Source organism: Thermobia domestica, chromosome 14 (genome assembly GCF_964235325.1).
Source record: "Thermobia domestica chromosome 14, izTheDome1.hap1.1, whole genome shotgun sequence".
Taxonomy (NCBI): domain Eukaryota; kingdom Metazoa; phylum Arthropoda; class Insecta; order Zygentoma; family Lepismatidae; genus Thermobia; species Thermobia domestica.
In genome coordinates, this window is record NC_137467.1 from 166,615,456 (window position 1) to 166,637,272 (window position 21,817).

A 21,817-nucleotide genomic window follows, 5' to 3' on the forward strand; every position below is an offset into this window, starting at 1 on the left:
TAAAAACAGGAAGGAAAAGAAAAGAAATATCAGGGAATAAAAGGAACGGACTTACCAAGGGGGAGAGCTGTGTGGAAAACACTTTGTCAAGCACGTCATCAATCTGCAAATGTTCTTGAAGCAGACTAAAATATGGCGGAGTCAGTTTGTGCGTCTTTCATGTTTCTGTTGGAAGGTTGCCAACTCATGTTATTTTTATTATCATACCAATGCTGTGAAAATTTTGTAATAACCGCCTCCCATTCGTCACTTAGCCATCCCTTGTCTAGGTTTAATATTGTTTTTTTTAAATGAGTAAATAAATTTTCAAAAACCAGTCTCTCTACTTCATTTCTATAAAATTTTTGAATCTTCTACCCTGTGATGCGTTTCTTTTAGATGTTTCGATAAACTTGACACCTGATTTTCCGCTTTCGAAACTCTAATGTGCTCCTTTACTCGGACTTTTAAATTTCTTTTTGTTTTGCCTATCTAACTATCTTGGCAACTGCATTTAATTTTATAAATACCTGATTTCTCATTGGATCTATATAATAACTCTTAAATTGGGTGATCAGGGTGTCTACTAAAATTCCGAAATGAAATTTCGTGACTTTTTCGTGACCTTTTCTTTACCAAATCATAAAATTTCCTAATATTTTCAAGAGCGAATTTGGGTGCGAATTAGGCCGAATTTTCATCCATGCGATAGAAACATACTTTCCTTGCGATTTGGTAGCGTCTAAAGCAAACCATAGACATTTTTGGTGGTGAACTTTGACGTTTTATAGAACAAAATTTTCCAATCTGTACTTGAACAGTTAAAAAGATCGTGACCCAAAAGCTAAATTTCGTGACTTTTTCGTGACTTTCATGACCATTTTCTAATTTCCTGACTTTTTCGTGACCGATAGACACCCTGGTGATGTTATTTTCCGAAGTTTTAGGTGGTTTTAAAGTTGTACGTAAACCGTATTGTGTGTAAATGATATTTAATGTATTTGTCAATCTCGGAAAAATAGGCAATCCTATCCATCTTTTATCCTTTATGTCGGTTTCAGGTTTATCGGAACTTACATTTCTTTTAATCCAATTATACCATTTATTTATATAATGAAGCGGTCTTAATTATTTTCTTTTTCTTCCTGTTTTTAACTTCCGTGACCAAGACTCCAGAGGAGAGTCGAAAGCTTAAAAATTTAAAGATGCAGGAATTACAGAAATCTGTAAATAGAATGATAGTTACAATTCCTGAGCGTCGTTTTGCAATGTCACATATTCTCCTAGTTTAAAATACACTAAAAGTCATGTGCAACGTTCTATTATCATAAATGTTTCAGACATATATCAGCAGGATTATTTTATTATTATTTTAAACCGGAAACATTAGGAATGTAACTACTACAACGATTCAAATTTAAAATAAATCATACGTAGATTGAAAATATCCAATTAAAATACAAGCTTACCGTTCTAAACACATGTATGATCAACTCTATGGACAAATTTCTTGAAAAACCTGCATATATGAGGTTTGGTGAATAAGTACTGGATGGTATATTATACTGCATATAACATATTCATTATGTTATAGAACCTCCTCCTCCCATCCAACGTCATTAGCATTCGGTTGTGTATTTTTCGCTTGTATGTGCAGAGTACAAATTGGTACATTATAGTGTTTTAAAATTAGGATTGTATTATACTATAAAGTGTTTTTTGTGCGGAGAACAAAAGGCTATATTATAGTTTTGTAATTTGGAGTGTGTTTATATATATATATTTCAACTCCTGTTTCATGGTCTATAGGCTAAAGCAGACAAGTAATAAACGCAAATTAATGACGGTGGAAGAATTAGTATAATTAAGATAATGGAAAAAAATGGAAAAAACGCGAGAAAACTGACTAAACGCTTCTATCACAAGCTTATGACGGTTTGAATCGACTCTTAGCATCAAAGGTGAGCCCTTTATCACTGACTCACCAAGTACTCTTCATGAATTGGTGTGACACGTAATTATTTCCTTGTGCGAGATTTCCTTTGTATCGGGATAAAATAAAATAAAAATAAAAAATAAAATTGTAGGACACTGACTTTCGGTTTTAGAAGTATTACATTTGATCCTCGCATGGATCTGAATGTGGTTACAAGCGACGTGTCTACGCCAACTAATCTAAAGTATTCCACAAAAGGTGAAAAATGCACGACTGGATCGAGACTCGAACCCAGGATCTTAGGCGTACCGTGCCGATGCGTTAACCATTATGCTACCCAGTTTGCTCTCAGAACAGCCATACTCTCTCTCACTCTTCATTGTTTTTTCACTCAGTCCACGTAGCTTGTACCACAACCTAGCTGTTGTGCTTGGACAAATCGAGTGTCCATGTTGAGAGCACCGCTAACGGTTGTTTTATCACTATATTAATGAAAGAAAGTAACAACCGATTCGATTTAAACTTACTTTTACACATCAAATCCTCTCTAAGTGCAAATTCATTGACATGGACGACGAACATGGATACTGGATTAATACTTAATAGGCCTCATCACTGCGAAATTAAAATACCGCTAATTTTACAGTAAATATGTGATATCTTCAAATAGATAAAAGATAATCGAAAAGTGGAACAAGACCTCCCTAGACAATATTATTTTGCGTGAGATACCGTTACCACGACTCATTTATCTGCTTTCGATTTCCAGCTATTTAGAAAATCGGCATTTATTTTCGCGTTTCTAAATAACTGCAAACGGAAAGTTACTAGGTGACTCGTGATAACGGTACCTCATGCAGAATAACATCGTCTAGGGAGGTCTTGATCCACTTTTCAATTATCTTTCATCTATTTGAATACATCACATAATTACTGTAAAATTAGCGGTATTTTAATTTCGCAGTGATAGGGACTCTTAAGACTGCAAAGTTATTATATACAGAAAAAGGTTAACCAACAGTGATGCAGTTTGTCCAGCAATGTTAGTTTCCTGACAGGATTCCTGCCGAGGATGGCATTAACATTTTGTCGAAACGTTCACGGTTAGAATTGTAATCTGCGTGTTATGGTAAATAGAACTTTAGTTAATGTTTAATATGCTTCCAATCAAATCATTTAGTACCATCATAGAATGTTATAAACGGAGAAAAAGTACTATTATTTAAAAAAAAATGTTTAAACTTAATCTGTAGGTATTATACCACAATACTAGTAAAATTGTTAACAAAACCTAATAGTAATTTCCCCTAACAATATAATTTTCAGTTGGAAACGGAACATTTGTGGCTGACTGAACAATCACGTTGAAAGTAGATACAAGCTTTGCCTACTTCAGTAATTTAAATTAAATAAAATAAAAACTGAAAAATATTTGATACAAATTCCTGAGAAATACAGAAAATGAACCTACACATTGTGTTACTTCTAAGAATACAATTAAAATCTAAGAAGTCCTGTTTCAAACTCTTTCGAGTATATGACTACCGAAACTGAAAATAACTTGACACTCACTTCAACTGAACTAGCCGCTCCTCCGCCAACGCCAATTCTGTACACTGGACCACCAAGCTTCACAACTTCCATTCCTGAAATGTGCCAAATACTCTAGTTTAATTATCATGTAAAAGTATAAAACCTCATAATAATCATGTTTACCGACATACAGTATTGAAAACTACATTTTACTTCATGAAGTCTGAGAGTATACTGTTTTGTTACATTTTCCTTGACAAAATATAAATAAGTAATAACAAGGGGAAATGGAAATTGTCCAGGAAATTTTCCATCGTCTGAGAATCGCCTATACACAATCAACTCATAGAAATTTGAAGCTGAATTGATTCTGCAAATACAATTACTAAAACGAAGTATTCAGTGTATCGGCCAGTTTTAGTCATTTTGTTGCCTTTCGTTACGTAACAATATTACATTGATAAATTTCTAATGAAAAGAGTAGGGTCAAAGTAATGGGAATGAAACCTCCATTCCTAACAAACATTCCCGGAAAGAAAAAAAAAAATGAAATCACCAGAAACACACAATCAAAGACGTTTCTGAGAATAAGTACGAAAATCTAGGCCACACTGTAACGAGAAAAAAAAAAAAAAAAAAACTTTTGCCCAAGAAGTTTTACAAATAAAAGTAATAACAGAATGTCACGAAGAAAACCAAGGAATATGGCAGCATAAACTACAAAAGGCTATGGAATAAAATGGGGGGAAAAGTCCAGAATCAAGAATGGTGAAAAGAAAGGAGGACCTCTAAACGTCCAGACTGAGCAGACCATGATCGGAAACTTATAATCATGGTAATGAAGATTAGTAAATTTCTAACTTCCGAATGAATTGTTCTACATCCAATAGATGTCGTGGTAATCACTTCATCTGGCTTAAGCATAAGCATGAAGACTTTTGAAAAGCCTTGCAAAAAGTTAAGCCTTTACAAATCGAAATGAAAGTAAATCTCTAGTTTAACTGCAAACAAATTTGAACTTCGAATGTATTTTTTTGGTAATATAAACAGGAGCAAGTACGTATACCAATTATAAAGGAAAATATTTCATTGTCATCAACGTATAGTGCGGATGGTGCATATTCTTTGAAAGAACTGCACAGAAAATATAACCAAATATTTCATTTTCGACAAAATAACATACAATTCAGTTCATATCTTGCCATCTGGTGACGTAATTGTGAAATTTAATATTGTATTCATTTTTCTTTTATTTTTACTTTTCTTTTCGTATGACGTATACTTAAGATAGTGAGATAACATCATAAAAAAAATTTATGGATCATCTTTTACATGCAAGAGAGTTTGTGTGTATAAACAAACTATAATTACATTGCTCTAGGAGCACCTTAAATCTTAAACAGAAAATAAACGCAACTCATTACTAATTACATAACTGATGGATTGGTAAAAAGGAACAAAAGAAGACATTTTATGGAAGGATGTTACCCACCACAAGCTCGCATATCTTGGGATCGAACCTATGATCCTGAACACTACATGTATGCTAAAATTGAATAACCGCGTCATTGAAGCAAAAGGAATCAAACTTCGCTAAAACTAAAAGTAACAGTTTACCTGGTTGGTGCGTCGTGATGTTTGAAGGGTTAAAAAAAAAAAAAAAAATCTTTGACTTTATGATTGTCAAACTGACGACCATATTATTACTCTGATATTATTTCTTGAGCTTACTTCTTATTCTATTCTTATTTTTCTTCTGGTAACTTGAAATGGGATAACTTAACTTGAAATATTATACATTGAATATTAGGCGGCTGTCATCTTTGTTTAATTCCATTACAGAAGTGAGCAGACTTGCAAAGCTATTAATTTTGATTTTGAGTTATAAAGATATCTTTTTTTTTTTCCTGTACCCGAAAGAAAAATAACTACACGATAAAAAGCAGTTCAAGAAATAATTCCGGACTAATAAAATACTCGTTACAATTGACACGAATAAAGTCAATAAAATATCGCAATTTTTTTTATTTTTATTTATTTATTTATTTATTTAAAGTCAGGATGCACCACTCAGGTAAACAAACTTTGACTTTCGATAGAAAACAGTGGGCTGAAATGCATATCTTAGCGTATTAAAAATAAATAGCCAACTACCAATTTTGTTAAGCATTTGAGATTATAAATGATTACATATAAAATACCGATACATCGTCAACTCAAATATCAACATGTTAGAATTGCTTCTGTAGATTGCCAACAGATGGCTGATCAAAAGTGTTTTGAGAAATAAAGCCCACACCAGAAAAAACTGGTCGCACCGCTGGTAGATCAAATGGTTAAAGCAACTGTTTATCAAACAGAATATCGGAAAATTCCTACCATCCAGGTTTTCCTATATTATGACAACTGTGAAATTTAGACATAAAGAACATGTTTCAGCAAAAGTACATAAAGAAAAATGCCTTTTCAGTCTCCTAAACACTATCAATAAATATGTATTAAATATATACATTTACCTTTCTCTGCTGGAAGTTTATCGATCATGTCCGAATCTAAGGCACCAATACCTCCACTGAACATAATGGGCTTGATATATTCTCTTCGTTCTCCGTTAGGAAGTACTAATCCGTATGACCTGGCAAAGCCTGAAATAACAGGCTCTCCAAACTTGTTTCCGTAGTCCGAAGCGCCATTACTGGCTTCGATAATCACTTCCAACGGAGGAGCAAAATTTCCAGGGTATGTAAACGATTCGTCTTCCCAAGGTAATTTGTAATCTGTAAAATTTGAAGTTAAAAGAAAAAGAACTATGATGTAATTACGAATAATGATAGTAATTCTACCTAATTAGGAATTTAGGGAGAAAAAAATATTTTCACATGATGCAAGTACTATTTTGCAGAAACAAAAGTAGATATCACAGTATTGCGAGCAGTGATAATGTTTGGAAAGTGATGTAAGCAAAAGACTAGTATTCACCACCAAAAAAACTTCTAAGTCTAAGTAGCGCTTTCGGAAGATCCTTCAGCTTAGGTCCAATTCAAAGAGGATTTAAAACATGGGGACAAGGGTGTACATACAGGTCAAACGAAAAGAAATATTTGTACCAAAATAGCCGAACACATTCGCACATTGAACTCTCGTAGCTTGCAACAGTTATCCGGATTGGCAACGCACCTTAAAGACTATAACCATAGCATTGCAGATTAATGTTTGATAGAGAGAGCAGAAACAGCAACTGAACGAAAAATTAAAGAATCCTATTACATTCATAAAGAGAAGCCTACACTCAATTCAGATAAAGGAGAAACAAATGTGATTTGGAACAGTCTTTTTACTACAGATATCCGCCGTCTGGTAGGTAGAAAAAGAACAGTGAACAACAGTGAATGCTGACAACTGAGTGACCATTTGCATGTGTTCATTTTAGACAAAAGACTTATGCTACACATTTTAAAATTCTTTTAAGCTTTTTTTTTTTTTTTTTTTTTTTTTTTTTTTTTTTTTTTTTTTTTTTTTTTTTTTTAACCTATTCACATCCCTCAATGTTTTAAATCCTCTTCGAATTAGACTTAAGCTGAAGATGGAAGAAGAATCTTTCGAAAGCGCTACTTAGATTATTTTGTTTTCTGTGGTCAGTACTAACCTTTTGTTTACATTTCTTTTTAACAAAAGTAGATGTTATCGGGTATTTAACTAAGTGAAAGCTGGTAAATAAGTAATATTTTATCCTCGTATTCAAAAAGTTTCGGATTCGAATCTATCCTGTCATTCTGACTTGCTTTTCCTATCCTATCAATTGCCTGATTGGTTTTATATTTAACGTCCTTTTTCTTAACACCAAGGCTATACGAAGCTACACCAAAGCTACAGGATTCGAACAATTTAAGTTTTCATCAGAAATCAAACTCGAATTGCAGCCGTAAGACCGCGGTGGTTCAGTGGTAGAGCGTTCACCTCTGATGCATGGGGTCCTTGGTTCGATCCTAACTTGCGCCAGGTGAACTTAGTGCGTGGGTTTTCTCGGGGTTCTCCCGTTTCCTCCCACTTTTTTAATTCCATCATTTCATTTATTTCTCTCATCATGACCGTCTCCTTCAGCCTTGCCGGCATAACCGTGGGACGTAAAACTTAAAAAAATATTTTTTTTTTCATTTCGAGTTTCCAGCGCATGAGGTATATAGTCAATTATTTTATATAGCCACATGGAAGATCAATTTGTCTTATCAGATATATATCACTATTGAACCTGAATATATAGCTCAGGTTGACTTTTCTTTTTCATATAGTTCATTTCCATTTTCCATTAAGAACGCTCTTAGTATAAAAATGGCTTTTTAGCTGTAATTGAAACACAGTTAATTAAAAAGAAAACATACAGTCAAAATGTCTCATATCTCCAACACTACCTATTTTCTAACACGTTTACTGAAATAATTTCCTTTCCACTGTGATTATAAAGACTGGAACAAATAGAAATAATAAGAATGATAAAAACATACTGTAGTAACATTTTAATTATTAATGCTAATTATTATTTTTTAATAAGAAATTTTCTTTTCTTTATCAGAAACATCCCTCTGTCAAGATTCTGTCTCCTTGATTCTGTGGGAAATTAGAGCTTTATATCAGGGGAATATTAATTGACATGTATAAGCAACTACCCGTGTAATGAACTCATAATTACACAGTTCTTCAATACTTGGTATCGTTAATCCTAATTCTCGACCCGTTTCTCTATTTCACCTCGTAATTACCAGTTTACTGTATCCTTTTTTTTAAACAGAGGGGAAAGAAGCTATCCATCCTATTCCCGTCTAACTTGTCTAGCTACGTTAGAGTAAGTAGGCTAGATTTGATTTGATTTGATTTCCAGTTTAGCGTTCCTTTCAGCAACGAGGCTATATGAGACGTAGACCTACAGCTTAAACGTATGATCCGAACCACAAGAGCTCCCGCTGGGAACCGAACCCGGGTCTCCTACGTCAAAGATGTGTACGCTAACCAATTTGCCACGATGGAGCTCTAAGTGGGTAGAGTCTGCCTTTGAGCAGAGCACTAACAGATGGACAGAAACATTTCAGATACTAGTACAATATATCTGCACTGAATATATTTCTGGTACACAACCCATGGAAGATATTAATCCAATATATTTCCACTGCATATTTTTCTTGTACCCATGGCAGACATATTCCCTCTGTAAAGATTCTCTCTTTGGCACTGTAAGTAGTCAGAATGTTACATATCAGAGGAATATGAATTGACTACGCAAACACCTACCTGTGCAATGAATATATAACTATACAGTTCTTGCATATGTGGTATACTCAAATCATAATTCTCAACCTGTTGCTATTTTCCAGCTCGTAATTACCAGTTTGTCGTGTCCCTTTTTGAACTAAAGAGAAATGAAACTGACCACCTTACTCCTACCTAACTGCCCCCACATAGCTACATTAGGGTAATTACTTGTTTTCGGACAGAACACTCAAACAGAAAAAAAAATGAAATCTTAAGAGTTTAACGTCCTATAATTTATCCCTTTAGGCTAAGAGAGACGATGATTAAAGCAAGTGAACGATCATGGAAGAATTGGTGGAATGAGAAAGTAGGAGGAAACGGGATTACCCCGAGAAAACCCACGGATTCAATGTTGTCCACTATAAACTTACTTGGCCGGGGTATAAACCAGGGACTCCACGCACCAGAGGAAAACGCTCTACCATACGAAGCCATTTTCTCCATTTTCGGCTTGAAGGGATCAAAATGTATGCATAAAAGAAGAGGATAAATACCCGGGACGACCGATATTAGTATAAATCCATATAATAGTGACACTCCCAACGCCATTCAAGTCCAAGTTCAGCCCCATCGTAATGTGTGGAGGAGGGGATGGGGTGAATAATATGTCCAAAATCATTAATATCAGTGTCGAATCCATAGTTTCCGTGATCGCTAAACTGATTAGTGACAACCCAAATAACATTTAACTCCAAGTTTAGGCAAGAAAGGACATGTCAATTGGTCCGAGAATCTTCGTTATTTATTCACTTCACTCATACTGAGAGGGACAACACTGAACGTTGCTCTGCTCTTTGTTATTTATTTATTTATTTATTTCATTTTTATTTATATCATACTTTCTTTACTTTCAAATATTATATATTAGTGTCAATTACTCGCTTCACAGGGTTAAAATAAGAAAAATTAGTAATATGTTTCGTTAGTCAGTCACTTTTTACAATTACTGAAGCGCTTTCAAGTCGATAGAAACAAAGAAAATATAATGAAAAATCAGAAAATAATAAGTAATCTACATAAATAAAAAATAAATATCACTATGAAGGGCAGAATTTGGATTTAAACGGCATCGGAAGTGTCACTGTTCATCTCAGCGACTCCGAAAACTATGGATTCGACACTGATATTAATCATTTTTATATATCTCCTCCTCCCCCAAGTTGCGGTTCTGAATTTGGATTTAAACAGCATCGGAAGTGTCACTGTTGATCTCAGTGACCCTGAAAAACTATGGATTCGACACTAATATCGGTCATTTTCGATTATTTTTATTTACCTCCCTCCGTCCCCTCCCCGAAGTTACGGGGCTGAATTCGATTTAAACGGCATCGGAAGTGTCACTGTTCTTTCCAGCGACCCCGAAAAGTATGGATTCGGCACTAATATTGGCCATTTTCGATCATGTTTATATATATCTCCTCCCTCTCGTTTCCTTAAGTTGCGGGGTTGAATTTGGATTTAAGCGGCATCGGAAGTGTCATTGTTGATCTCAGCGACTCCGAAAACTATGGATTCGACACTACTATCGGTTATTTTCGGTCATTTTTATATATTCCTCCTCATCATCCCCTAAGTTACAACGTCAAAATGAAATGACAAAAACCATCCCAGGCTCGAACCTTATTTATGTTGAAAATTTGATCGAGATAGGTCTGGTGGCTTAAGAGTTATTAAGTCACAAACATAGTCACGTTCATTTTTATTTATATAGATTGCATAAAACCTATCCTTCTCGTGCGAAGAATACATATTTCACCAAGTAAATGAATAATTTGTAACGACTACTCTGTAAGAAACTCTATTCATGGTTATAAAATACACAACACAATTGATTACGAAAAAGTGGGGCATTGTTGGTTAGGGTTCAACCTTTTCAGCATGGAAACTGTAATACAAGAAGACTTACAGTTTACTATGGCATCTAAATTACATGTACTCTCTCAACTAGAATGACATCTGGCTCCAAGTACAGAAAGCGGGGACGCTAACTTTTAGTTATGTAGAAGCCCATATCACCGGTATTAAGCAGCAGAACCCTTTTGAGTATATGATTTACTTTCTTAATCACCGGTTAAAATAAGGTACAATGAATAAAATACTAAATATACTAACCAGGAATAAGAACATTTCCGAAACTATAACCTGCTGTACCAGCAATGTAGTGACCACCTCGTCCAACGGCATGGACGTCTCTCAACCGACCACCAGTTCCAGTAGTTGCTCCACTAAGAATAAAACAAAGAGAAAATATTAAATCATACACCGTGTACACTTCTATGATATTCACTTTTTCAACGTTTTCAATGTAACTACGATTAAGAAAATGAACGAAGATTTTAATATAAATTACCAAGTCACATATAACATCTAAAAACTATATGTTTTTTGTAAATACCACAGGAGATAAATAAAATTTGACATTAAAATAATTCAAGGATATACTAGGCGTGAAAGAACAAAGCATACAATCCTACCATTAAGTCGACAATAAATAATTTTTAAAAAATCAGTAAGATAATAATGATATATATATATATATATATATATATATATATATATATTCCTCTCAACACACAGCATAAATTACGTCGAGAATTTGGACCATCATCAAACACTACGAGTTTTTAGTCATAAGGATTTAAACAGAGAAGGAAGAGCGTAATACATTACTACGTTCGATCACATAATGTTAGACCGATACAAAATCGCTATATGTTATTTTGTTTAATTGAACGCTACGCCACTGTTCCGTTCTTTGCTATAGATATGGCTTGGAATAGTCCGGCAAGCTGCGAAGACAAAATTGGGTTCCTTATAGGGTTTCTGTAATCTTTCGCAGTTATTATTAGCAGTTATTTCATATACGAACCACGTTTAGCCTCTTGATTTGAAGCTTCTAAACCCGTCAGGGTCCTCCCGAAAGTTCAGTTAGTCTTCTCGAGAAAAAGTATGAATTTTTTTTATGAAGAAACAGTGTTTTGTTGGAAAATAAAGAGTATAATATTCCCTAAATATAATTGTGCATATAGCTCCATTTATACATAATAATAATAATAATAATAATAATAATAATAATAATAATAATAATAATAATAATAATAATAATAATAATAATAATAACAGCAATTGGCGTAAAACAGCCCGCGTACCGTAGTCGCTAACGCTCTCGCCTTCGGTGCGAGTGGTCTCAAGTGCGATTCCCGGTAGGGGCACTCGATCGAAAAAGTGTAAAAAGCTTCCAGCTATCCTGTATGAGCTATCATTTACCCTGGTTTTCCTCATTCCCACCAGGCAAATGACGGGATGGTCCCTAAGTTATAGGTCCCAGGCCTCTTCCTTCCTCTTCCCCGGATAGTGTGTTCACCAAGGGACGTTACCCGTCATACGTGACGGGCTAAATGGTTATAGATGCCGTAAGCGCAGAAATCTAAATCTTAAATTCTAAATCTTAAACAAAAAATAACGATGTTATTTTATATTTTTCTGGTGAAAACTAACAATGCTCTTTCCCGTCTCGCCCATACTCAGCTGATCACACAGATACATACTGATACACGAATTTGATGGCGATGGTGATGGCCTGGGGTTGACAGACAGCAGGTAGTGCGAGAACAACTTTGCAGCATAAGCACTCGAATATAACGATGCAGTTTTAAAACTATTACATATATTACATATACGTATATTGTTTTTAATAGGTGAAATGTTAAAGATTTGGAAAACTTAAGGAACGAACAGCACATCATGTAAAAGGAGCACATCCATGAGAAAACAGAACTAAGTATAACTCTATAATATGTGATGTTATTTCTTTTCACTTCACGTCGTCGCACCGCGTTTTATTTGCATCTTGAAACTCGTCATCTTCCCGTCGTGTTCGTGTATTTTATATAGGGGCAAGTGCAAAACTAAACATGCCTGTAAGATATAATCATAATTGTCTAAATATTCATTAAAAACCTAATATGTAAAATTGATAATATTACTACCTTGCAATATAATTTCAATTTTGTTTAGCTCGTATATGACAGAAAATGTGCTTTAGATTCAGTAATTAAAAAAAAAACAGTAAAATTTAAATTATGTTTCATTTGTTTAGCACAACATTTTTATCTAACCAGTACTTTTTTGTATATGAATATTTTATTCCTATGTGTGTACAAAATACAACTTACATGTGCATGCTAGTTTAAGATCTTACTACTGGATGTTATGGGGATCTAAGGTAAGGAGCGATTTATGTGTTTCCAGTTCGATGCCCTATTGGAGTACTGATACCACTATTCATAAATCATTTTGCTGGGCTAGTGACCACTGGCCACCGGAGTTAGTTACCCACATGGCATGGACTGGTAAGCGTCATGAAAAATTGGTGACTTTTGTTGCAAAGGAGCTACAATGTCGTACCTATTTTAGAGTACGTCGAAAAGTTCCTAACAAGAAAGCTATGGTGTTAAAGAGTAAGAAATTTTAATCAAACAGGTTCAACTCTAAAAGGTAGGGGAAACGTGGCAGTGTTTGGACTCCATCAGAGAACTTTCATTACAATACTATATGGCCAATTCAATCATATGATCAACTCCATTGTGATTTTCACTCTCTTTCTCTGGAGATACCTAAAAGTTGAGTTAAAGAACCGAAAGATGCTATTCGTACTGAGAGCAACAATATCAGGCAATGTGTATGAGCGCTACCGAACTCGTAGATGAAGCGACAGAAGTGTATATAGCTTATCAGCAAATATTTAACGACGTAATCTTAAAAACAAAGTGATAACAAAATGCAATATTGTTCTGTATGATGATGAACTACAATTTGCACTCATTTTGCCATTTTAATTTTTGTTTTAAATCAGGAAGAACGATTTACCGGACATTGTATTTCTTTTATTTGCTGCTGACTTTTTCCTTTCTCCCTGATGGCATTACAGTGAACGTATTAAAAGCACAGTTAAATTTAACGTTTTTTTTTAATAGTAATACTTCAAAATTTCAAGTATACTAAACATACCTAAATGGAGCCACTCCTGTAGGGAAATTATGAGTTTCCGCTGTAAAAATAATGTGAGATTTGTTTGGTGCAACATAAAATTTGCTTGCTTCAGTAGGATCACATGGTCGGAGGGCTTTAACATCAAAACCCTCAATGGCGCTGTAAGATAACAAATAAATAAATAAATAAATAAATAAATAAAAGTAAAAGTACATTAAAAGAAAAATAAGAGTAAAAGAAAAATAAAAGTACAAGAAGGAAGTCGCACTACATTAAATATTACATATAATTTTGAAAAAAAAAATACATAGGTGGTACAAATTAGATTTTTTGAACAATAATCTGAACACAAATGAACATGCGTATTCTCATTTTCTAACAATACTATGTATTCATCCACTTAAAATAATTTCGTGTGTTTCTCCAGCTTTACTTCAAGAACTTTAGCACACCTGAATTTTTTATGAAATATTTACGATTATGAAATGAAATGAAACTTTTAGTTTTACTGGGTAGACTAAAGAAGAAGGTGCTGATAAGAAATGGTGGAATGAAGAAAGTGGGAGGAAACGGGAGAACCCCGAGAAAAACCCACGTACACTTTTTGTTCACCACCTTGGCGAGAGCTGGAATAGAACCAGGGACTCCACGCGCCACAGGTGAACTCTCTACCGCTAAGCCATCGCGGCCGATGTTTACGATTAGAAATAGCCCTTGACAGACCTTCCTTTATGGCAAATTAAACTGTTAACATCTGTCCGTCTCCAACCTGTAGATGCAACAAAAACAAATGGAATGCAAAATCAACTGTACATAGCTAAATACAGAACGATTTACGTTCTCTTGTTTGTCTTTCTTGATTTCATTGCATATAACAAAATTATATATTGTTTAAAATTATTCAATCATAAAATATCGAAGATTCCTGGCTGGTAATAATAAGCTAATAAATAAATATATGAATTAGAAATCTACTTACGTTTACGTTTTTAGAATATATATATATATATATATATATATATATATATATTCTAATAAACGTAAACGTAAGTACATTTCTAATATATATACGAGGTGGATTCAAAAAGTATCGGAACTGGTTTGCAAAAATACATTTACTGATTTGGAAATCCGAAACACTAACCACTTCAAAATAATTTCCTTGGTAATGCACACACTTCTCCCAGGCTCCCGCCATTGTTGCAAACACTTCTGGAACGTACTTTTTGGAATGGTAAGCAACCATGCCGTCGCATTCAGCATGGTGTCTTCTCTTGACTAAAATCAAGTCCCTTTTAGTGGCATTTCAGCATGGAAAATAACCGAAAGAGTCACAGAGCCACGTCGGGTGAGTAAGAGAGCCTCATACCACACAGGAGGAATGTTGTGTTTGGAAGATGAAAGCCTAAATCAAATTTCGTGGACACTCCTCATGCCCAAATTCTCGTTCAAAATTGAATGTACCGATCTGATTGAATGGTTTCCGCTTCGGCATGGCCAAGTTTTTGGCGAAATTTGATGCAATATCGCTGCTCAAGTTGTTCTGTTGTTTTACAAAAAACTGAAATCTGACGACCGATAACTACACGTCTTCACTCGTTGGCAGACTAACGGCAACTGAGGCTTTCTGCGGCCGTGAAAAAATTCACGACTGCACATGAGTCACCTCTAGACTTTTTGAACACACCTCGGGACGTCTGAGAAATGAATTAAATAGTAGAATGAAGAAAACGAGAGAACCCCGAGGAAATCCATGCAGACGGTGTTTGTCCCCCACAAAGTTCACTTGGCGCTAGCTGACAGCGAACTAGGGTCCCCATGCACCAGAGGTGAACACTCTATATTGAGCCACCGCGGACCCGCGCAACAGTAAAAAGAACTAATTTACTAGGAGGCATAGCAAGGAATACAGAACTCCGTCATTAAATTTTAGGGAAGTATAGTACAATTACTTCTCGAGCATATGGAGCACATCATAAAATATCGAATTACTCACCTACTTATGTTCTTCATTCAATGTTTCTTCCAATGTTACCGAGTGCATCACTCGGAAACTCATTCTTAGGGCTTAGATCAGTTTTCACAATAAGATCTTCATATTTTTTGTACCAACAGTAGAAATTTAAGAATTATTACATACATTTTATCAGTACTGGTGGTCACTTGTCGTTAAATTGTTAGATACTCCTAATATCTTACTACACACAACAATTTTTCAATATACAAACAAAAATAGAATAATAAGTGTGATTTGGCTACATTGAGAACATAACAATTCCAATAGGTCTCTTGGCTAGTGATTCGGACTAGATTCGAAGTTAGAAAAATACATTTATTAATAGGGCTCGGAAGTTGAAGACCTAAGAATTGCCTAAAAAGGACCTATAAAAATACCTAAAAATATCTAAAAAGAAGGACCTAACAACTGGAAAGAAGGACTAAAAATAAGACCCAATTTAATTAGAATTACATAACTAACTAACTAACTCTATGGCCTATGGAACCCGGAGGTTCAATGCCACGTTCACAAAAGCTCTCCACTGACTTCTATCCTTAGCTAACTGCATACAGTTTCTACTTTGTATTCCAGTCTCTGCGAGATCCATCTTAATATTGTCCTCCCATCTGCGGCTAGGTTTTCCTAATGGCCGTTTTCCGATTGGTCTTTCAGTCAAGACTTTGAAAGCGTTTCTACTTTCTTCCATTCTAGCTACATGACCCGCCCACCTAAGCCTCCTAGACTTGACGACCCTAACAATGTTGGATAAATCGTATAAATTATGTAGTTCCTCGTTATGAAGTTTCCGCCATTCCCCATTCCCGTTCCTCTTGGGTCCGAATATTCATCTCAGGATCTTGTTCTCAAATACTTTCATTCCATGTTCTTCCTTCAGACCAAGCGACCACGTTTTGCCAAACCATACAGATCAACAGGTATGATTATCGTTTTGTATATTTTAAGTTTCAGATTCCTCGACAGAATTCGCGATGACAAAAGATTTTTAACCGAATAGTAACACGAATTCCCTGCTTTTAGTCGACATTTAATTTCTTCGTGAATATGAGTTTCCTTTGTTAATATTGATCCTAGATATTTGAAACTATCCACTTATCAAAAGTATTATTTAATATTTTAACGCATCCATAATTTGCTTTATTACGGTCCCGACGCACTTCCATATATTTAGTTTTCTCTGCATTTACTTCTAAACCCATGTCCCTGCAAGCGTTTCATAACATCTCTGCATTTCTTTCTATTGTTCTCCTATCATCCCCTATTAAATTTACATCATCAGCATTAGAATTACATATTTAATGAACATAATGCTCAAGAAATACAAGCTTTTGGTAGTATATAATATACAGTTTAGAGAAACTTTATCAATAAAATGCTTTGCTTTGTCGTTCAATTTGCATTATTGTTTCTGTTGTTCAAGTTAAATCCTACACTTTGAATACTTTTGGAGGACAACTAGAAGCCGGACACTTTTGGAGAAGGCCAGGACACCACATTGATCCGTAACACTCTGAAATTGTAATTGATTTGTGTTAGTTGGCACGTAATAAAAAAATATTTAAATGTTTTATCCTTTAAATTGTAGGTAAAGAACAAAATTACTTCCCCGCAGCGGCAAGACATACGAAAATAAATTTTTATTAGGCCTTTTCCAGGAACAGTTCAAGGCAAAATTTTCACTTGGGCACGAGTTTTTTTGCTCCTTTCCAAGTCCTAACGTATGGTTTACATTTTATTACAGTGATTTTAATAATTCAGAAGCCATTTTTCAGAAAGAGGTGGGAGGGTTCTAATGCGATTCTAAGTTGCAACACAGCCTCAAGAAGCCAGTGGCGTATTTAAAAGTTTGTTTCGGGTAGATATGCAGTACACAGGTCACAAAATCTCCATTTGCAGATGCGAGAAAATGATTTTAAAAAATAATTCGAGGAGGGCTTTCAGCCCAATAGTTCTACTTAATACGCCACTCCAAACAGCCATTACGATCTGCGCGAAGTTCCCGCTATTCAGTTCTAAACATACAACACATACCATAGTGCTACTAAATTCCGTATTTTCCGTGGTGGAAACAGATCAGCAACTGTTCAGTAAAAATTCAAAACTTTTTAATTTATTTGTCCCCCCGGACGAGGTCGTCCCAGGCAACTACCCACCCTTGGGCCGCTCTGGCCTTAATGTATATATATATATATATATATATATATATATATATATATATATATATATAGATTAAGACAATTTGAAGAAATCTGTAGTTGTTTTAAAATGCAAGTGAAAAATACTTGGAGAATGTAGAATGAACGATTTTTACCAGTAAGAATAAACTTACCGACTCAGCTCAGAATTTTGAAATTATAGTGTAACAAAAATCATATTTTGCTTAAACATACTAGAGTTACAGAAATTGAGCTTCAGAAATTTTACATCAGTTGGCATTGCAGTATACCACAGTAGTCATCTCCAGGTTCTTAGGTGTACAGGTTTGTCGGTCTTCTGACAGCACGTTGTGATACATTGAGAAATTTTTCTCCACATCAACAGATGTTAAGAGTGCATACTTGAAGCAAGCAAGGTTTCCTCTTCAAAAACACTCACATCAAAATACAAACTAATTATTTGCTGACAAAACTATATATTTTCATTAAAATTCAACACGTATTACAGTTTCACCAACTAACTCTTTGGATTCATCAGACACTATGTGATACAGGATAACTGTACAATCGTATATACATACAACAGCTAAGATATCTTTCTTCTTACTGGTACTAGTATCTTCCTGGTATCTTACATAGTGCCTTATGAAGTCAAAGAGTTAGTTGGTGAAACTAACACGTGTTGAATTTTAATGAAAATATATGGTTTTGCTCAGCAAATAATTAGTTTATATTTAATTATAACAAAGCAAAGCTTCTACTTATGGAAAATATCACATCAAAAGTTTATCCTCTCAATATTTCATCTATCTTGCACACCCATTTTTTTTCAAGGACTACCTTAAGTTTCTTGCTGAAAGCTTTTCCAATTTCACCTTCACATTTTCTAATTGTTGCTGTACATCATTCGCCTTTGAAAGCACTGAATGACTGTTAAAGGAAGTTTACTAGGCATGTTAACGGTCTGACCTTCCATAAACTGAAGTACAAACTAAAATAAGAAAACTTCTCCACCCTCATCCCCCTTGCTGGAGGACATTGTTACGCCTCCTTATCTGACTTGTGATTGTTGCAGATCTGATCTTATCAGTCCAGTCGTTGAAGAATGTCTTATCTTTTGAATTTTTTTTACTAACGGGAAGATGTTTAAGAGGTGGTGTTGATTTGAGTCAATGGCCAGTAAATTTATTATCGAAAGATGAAGTGCAAAAAAAGACATGAAGACCTATAAAAAGCTTTGAAAAAGACCAATAAACAAAAAAACGCCGAAAAAGGCAAAAAAAGGACAAATAAAATCCACCATTTTCTGGCATACAATGACCCAAAATAAAGATATATTATGTTAAGCCTCATACTCGGACTCTCGTAAAAAACAGGATTTTTCTTCAACTTACTATTTATTAATAAATTTGGAACATATAAAAAACGCATTAAAAATGGTATTAGTAGGTAGATTAGTGAACTAATCTTTATATATTATTAAAAATGTATATTAAAAATTATATATATATATTAAATTTTTTTGTATATAATAATAGGAGCAGCCAACAGATTACTAGCAATTGACCACCAGTACTGATAAAATTTACGTAATTGCAATCAAATTTCCAGTTTTGTTGGAAAAAAAAATGTTAAGATCTTATTGTAAAAAAGGACTTAAACCTGTGTTTGTTCCTGAGAACAAATGCCCAAGTGTAGCACTCAAAATATTGAAACAAAAATTGACTGAGAAACATTAGTAGGTGAGGGCGGGGGAGAGGGCACATTCGATTAGTGGTAGAACGCTTACCTCTAGTGTGCGGGGTCCCTGGTTCGATCCCCGGTCAAGTAAGTTTGTAGTAGACATCATGTCCGTGGTTCTTTTCGGGACATTCTTGTTTCCTCCCATATTCTCCATTCTACCAGTTTTTCCATCATCAGTCACATGTCTTAATCATAGTCTCCCTTAGCCTAAAGGGCATAAACATTGGACTTTAAACCGAAAGATTATTTCATTTTAATATTAGTAGGTGAATAATTTGTTAGAAGTTAATACACTTCTGCATCTCTGTATGTTATACAGGGTGGTAGATAACTCCACCGAAAAACTTTGGGAGGCGATTCCTTATACGAAATGAAAGAAAAAAGTTCTAATAAACATGGGCCGAAAAACGTCTCCTTTCAGAGTTATGATTCATTGAAAATTCGAAAAATCACTTTTCAAAACTCCCTAACTTAGAAACTATAGGACCTATCCCAAGCGGTTTAAGGAATTACACAGGAACTAGTATGTGCTCTATCTAAATATCCATATTTTACCATCCTCCGTTATCGGTTAAAGGAAGTGTAAAAAGGAAGTTGAGGTATAGGGATACTCCTTTAAGTACTAATGGTGCGTTCGTTTCGCTGGTACCGGTGAATTCTGAAACATGGATATTTAGATAGAGTGTATATCAGTTCCTGTGTAATTCCTTAAACCGCTTGGGATAGACCCTATAGTTTCTAAGCCAGGGCGTTTTGAAACGTGATATTTCGAATTTTCTGTAGTTCATAACTCTGAAAGACGTTTTTCGACCCATGTTTATTAGAACTTTTTTTCTTTCATCTTGTATAAGGAACCACCTCCCAAAGTTTTTCGGTGGAGTTACCTACCTCCCTGTATATATTACGTACTTCTCGAATGACAGCACATGAACTTCTTCTCGATTATGACATAAAATAATAACCTACCTGCTATTGTCACTGAATTTAATCACATTATTAGGATTTGTTGTTTTTTGAGTATCTATAATCATGTCTATCAAAGACGATGGGTGTTCTTTTCCATCAATCACCATACGACCCTTAAAAAATAAACAATGAATCAAATTAATTATAATAATAATTATTACTTCTCTTGCTTCAATTTTGAAACTTCAAACAAACGTTTTTTACTTAGACTTTACGTCTTTCAGTGTTACTGCACGTAGTTCTTAATATTAATTTATTACTTATCAGATACATGTATAAAAAACTGTTATTTCAACTAAAATCTCTTGAACATACAAAGAGTGAAAAAGTGACTTACTGGACCGGGACTCGAACCCGGGACCTCCGGCATATTGTCCACTACGCCCCCACTCCGCTTCCCAGAACAGCCACACACTCACTCACTCTCGAGGTCGGTCTTTGACCACCTGAGTTGTACCACAGACCCCTGCTGTAATTGGACAATCCTTTGTCTATATAACTAGCACCTTATCACGGTTGTGATTTCATATACACTAATAAAAGGAGGAAACAACAGCTTTTTTACACACCAGATCCTCTATAGGTGCGATTCTATAACCCACAAAGAGTGAAAAAAATTAAGTGACTGGACCGCAACTCGGCTCCAAGATACCGTGGCGATGCGTTAACCATTATGTCACCCAATCTGCTTCCCAGAACAGCCACTCACTCTCACTCTCAAGGTCGTGCTCGTAACAATACGTTGTCCGAGATGAGAGCACGGACTTCGAGAGTGAGAGAGTGAGTGGCTGTTCTGGAAAGCGGACTGTGTGGTGTAGTGGTTAACGCAATGCATCGGCGCGGTATGATGGAGGACAGTCACTTCTTCACTCTTTGTGTGTTATAGAATTCTTACCTATAGAGCATCTGGTGTGCAAAAAAACCGGTTGTATCCTCCTTTCCTTAGTAAAATCTCTTGATCAAAGATGATTACAAATCAAACAAGCCACTAAGACCCAAAATTAAGCTGAAGGACTAATCGTCAACTGATACATCACAGCAGTACCGTCAAATGGGGTGAATAGAAACAAAACTCCCAGATTAGTTTTGGATTTATCTGGACGATAAATTAATCAAGAAAACTGAAATTTCTTAACATAGTCTTATACGGCTAAAGTGTCCAGGGCAGAGACAAAATGTTTTACTGAGTTG

At 34.9% G+C, this 21,817-nt stretch overlaps 1 protein-coding gene across 6 annotated transcripts in view; it reads right to left on the minus strand.

Moving 5' to 3' along the window:
* Nucleotides 1-21,817, minus strand: part of Pfas (phosphoribosylformylglycinamidine synthase) — a 124,518-nt gene that overhangs the window by 62,424 nt on the left and 40,277 nt on the right. For all 6 annotated transcript variants that reach the window (XM_081739139.1, XM_081739140.1, XM_081739138.1 and 3 more), the window contains exons 6-10: nt 20,627-20,739; nt 13,763-13,903; nt 10,865-10,977; nt 5,965-6,225; nt 3,488-3,561 (exon numbers count right to left, since the gene is read on the minus strand). In XM_081739139.1, the coding sequence (XP_081595265.1) occupies nt 3,488-3,561; nt 5,965-6,225; nt 10,865-10,977; nt 13,763-13,903; nt 20,627-20,739 (702 nt within the window). The remainder of the gene's footprint in view (nt 1-3,487; nt 3,562-5,964; nt 6,226-10,864; nt 10,978-13,762; nt 13,904-20,626; nt 20,740-21,817) is intronic.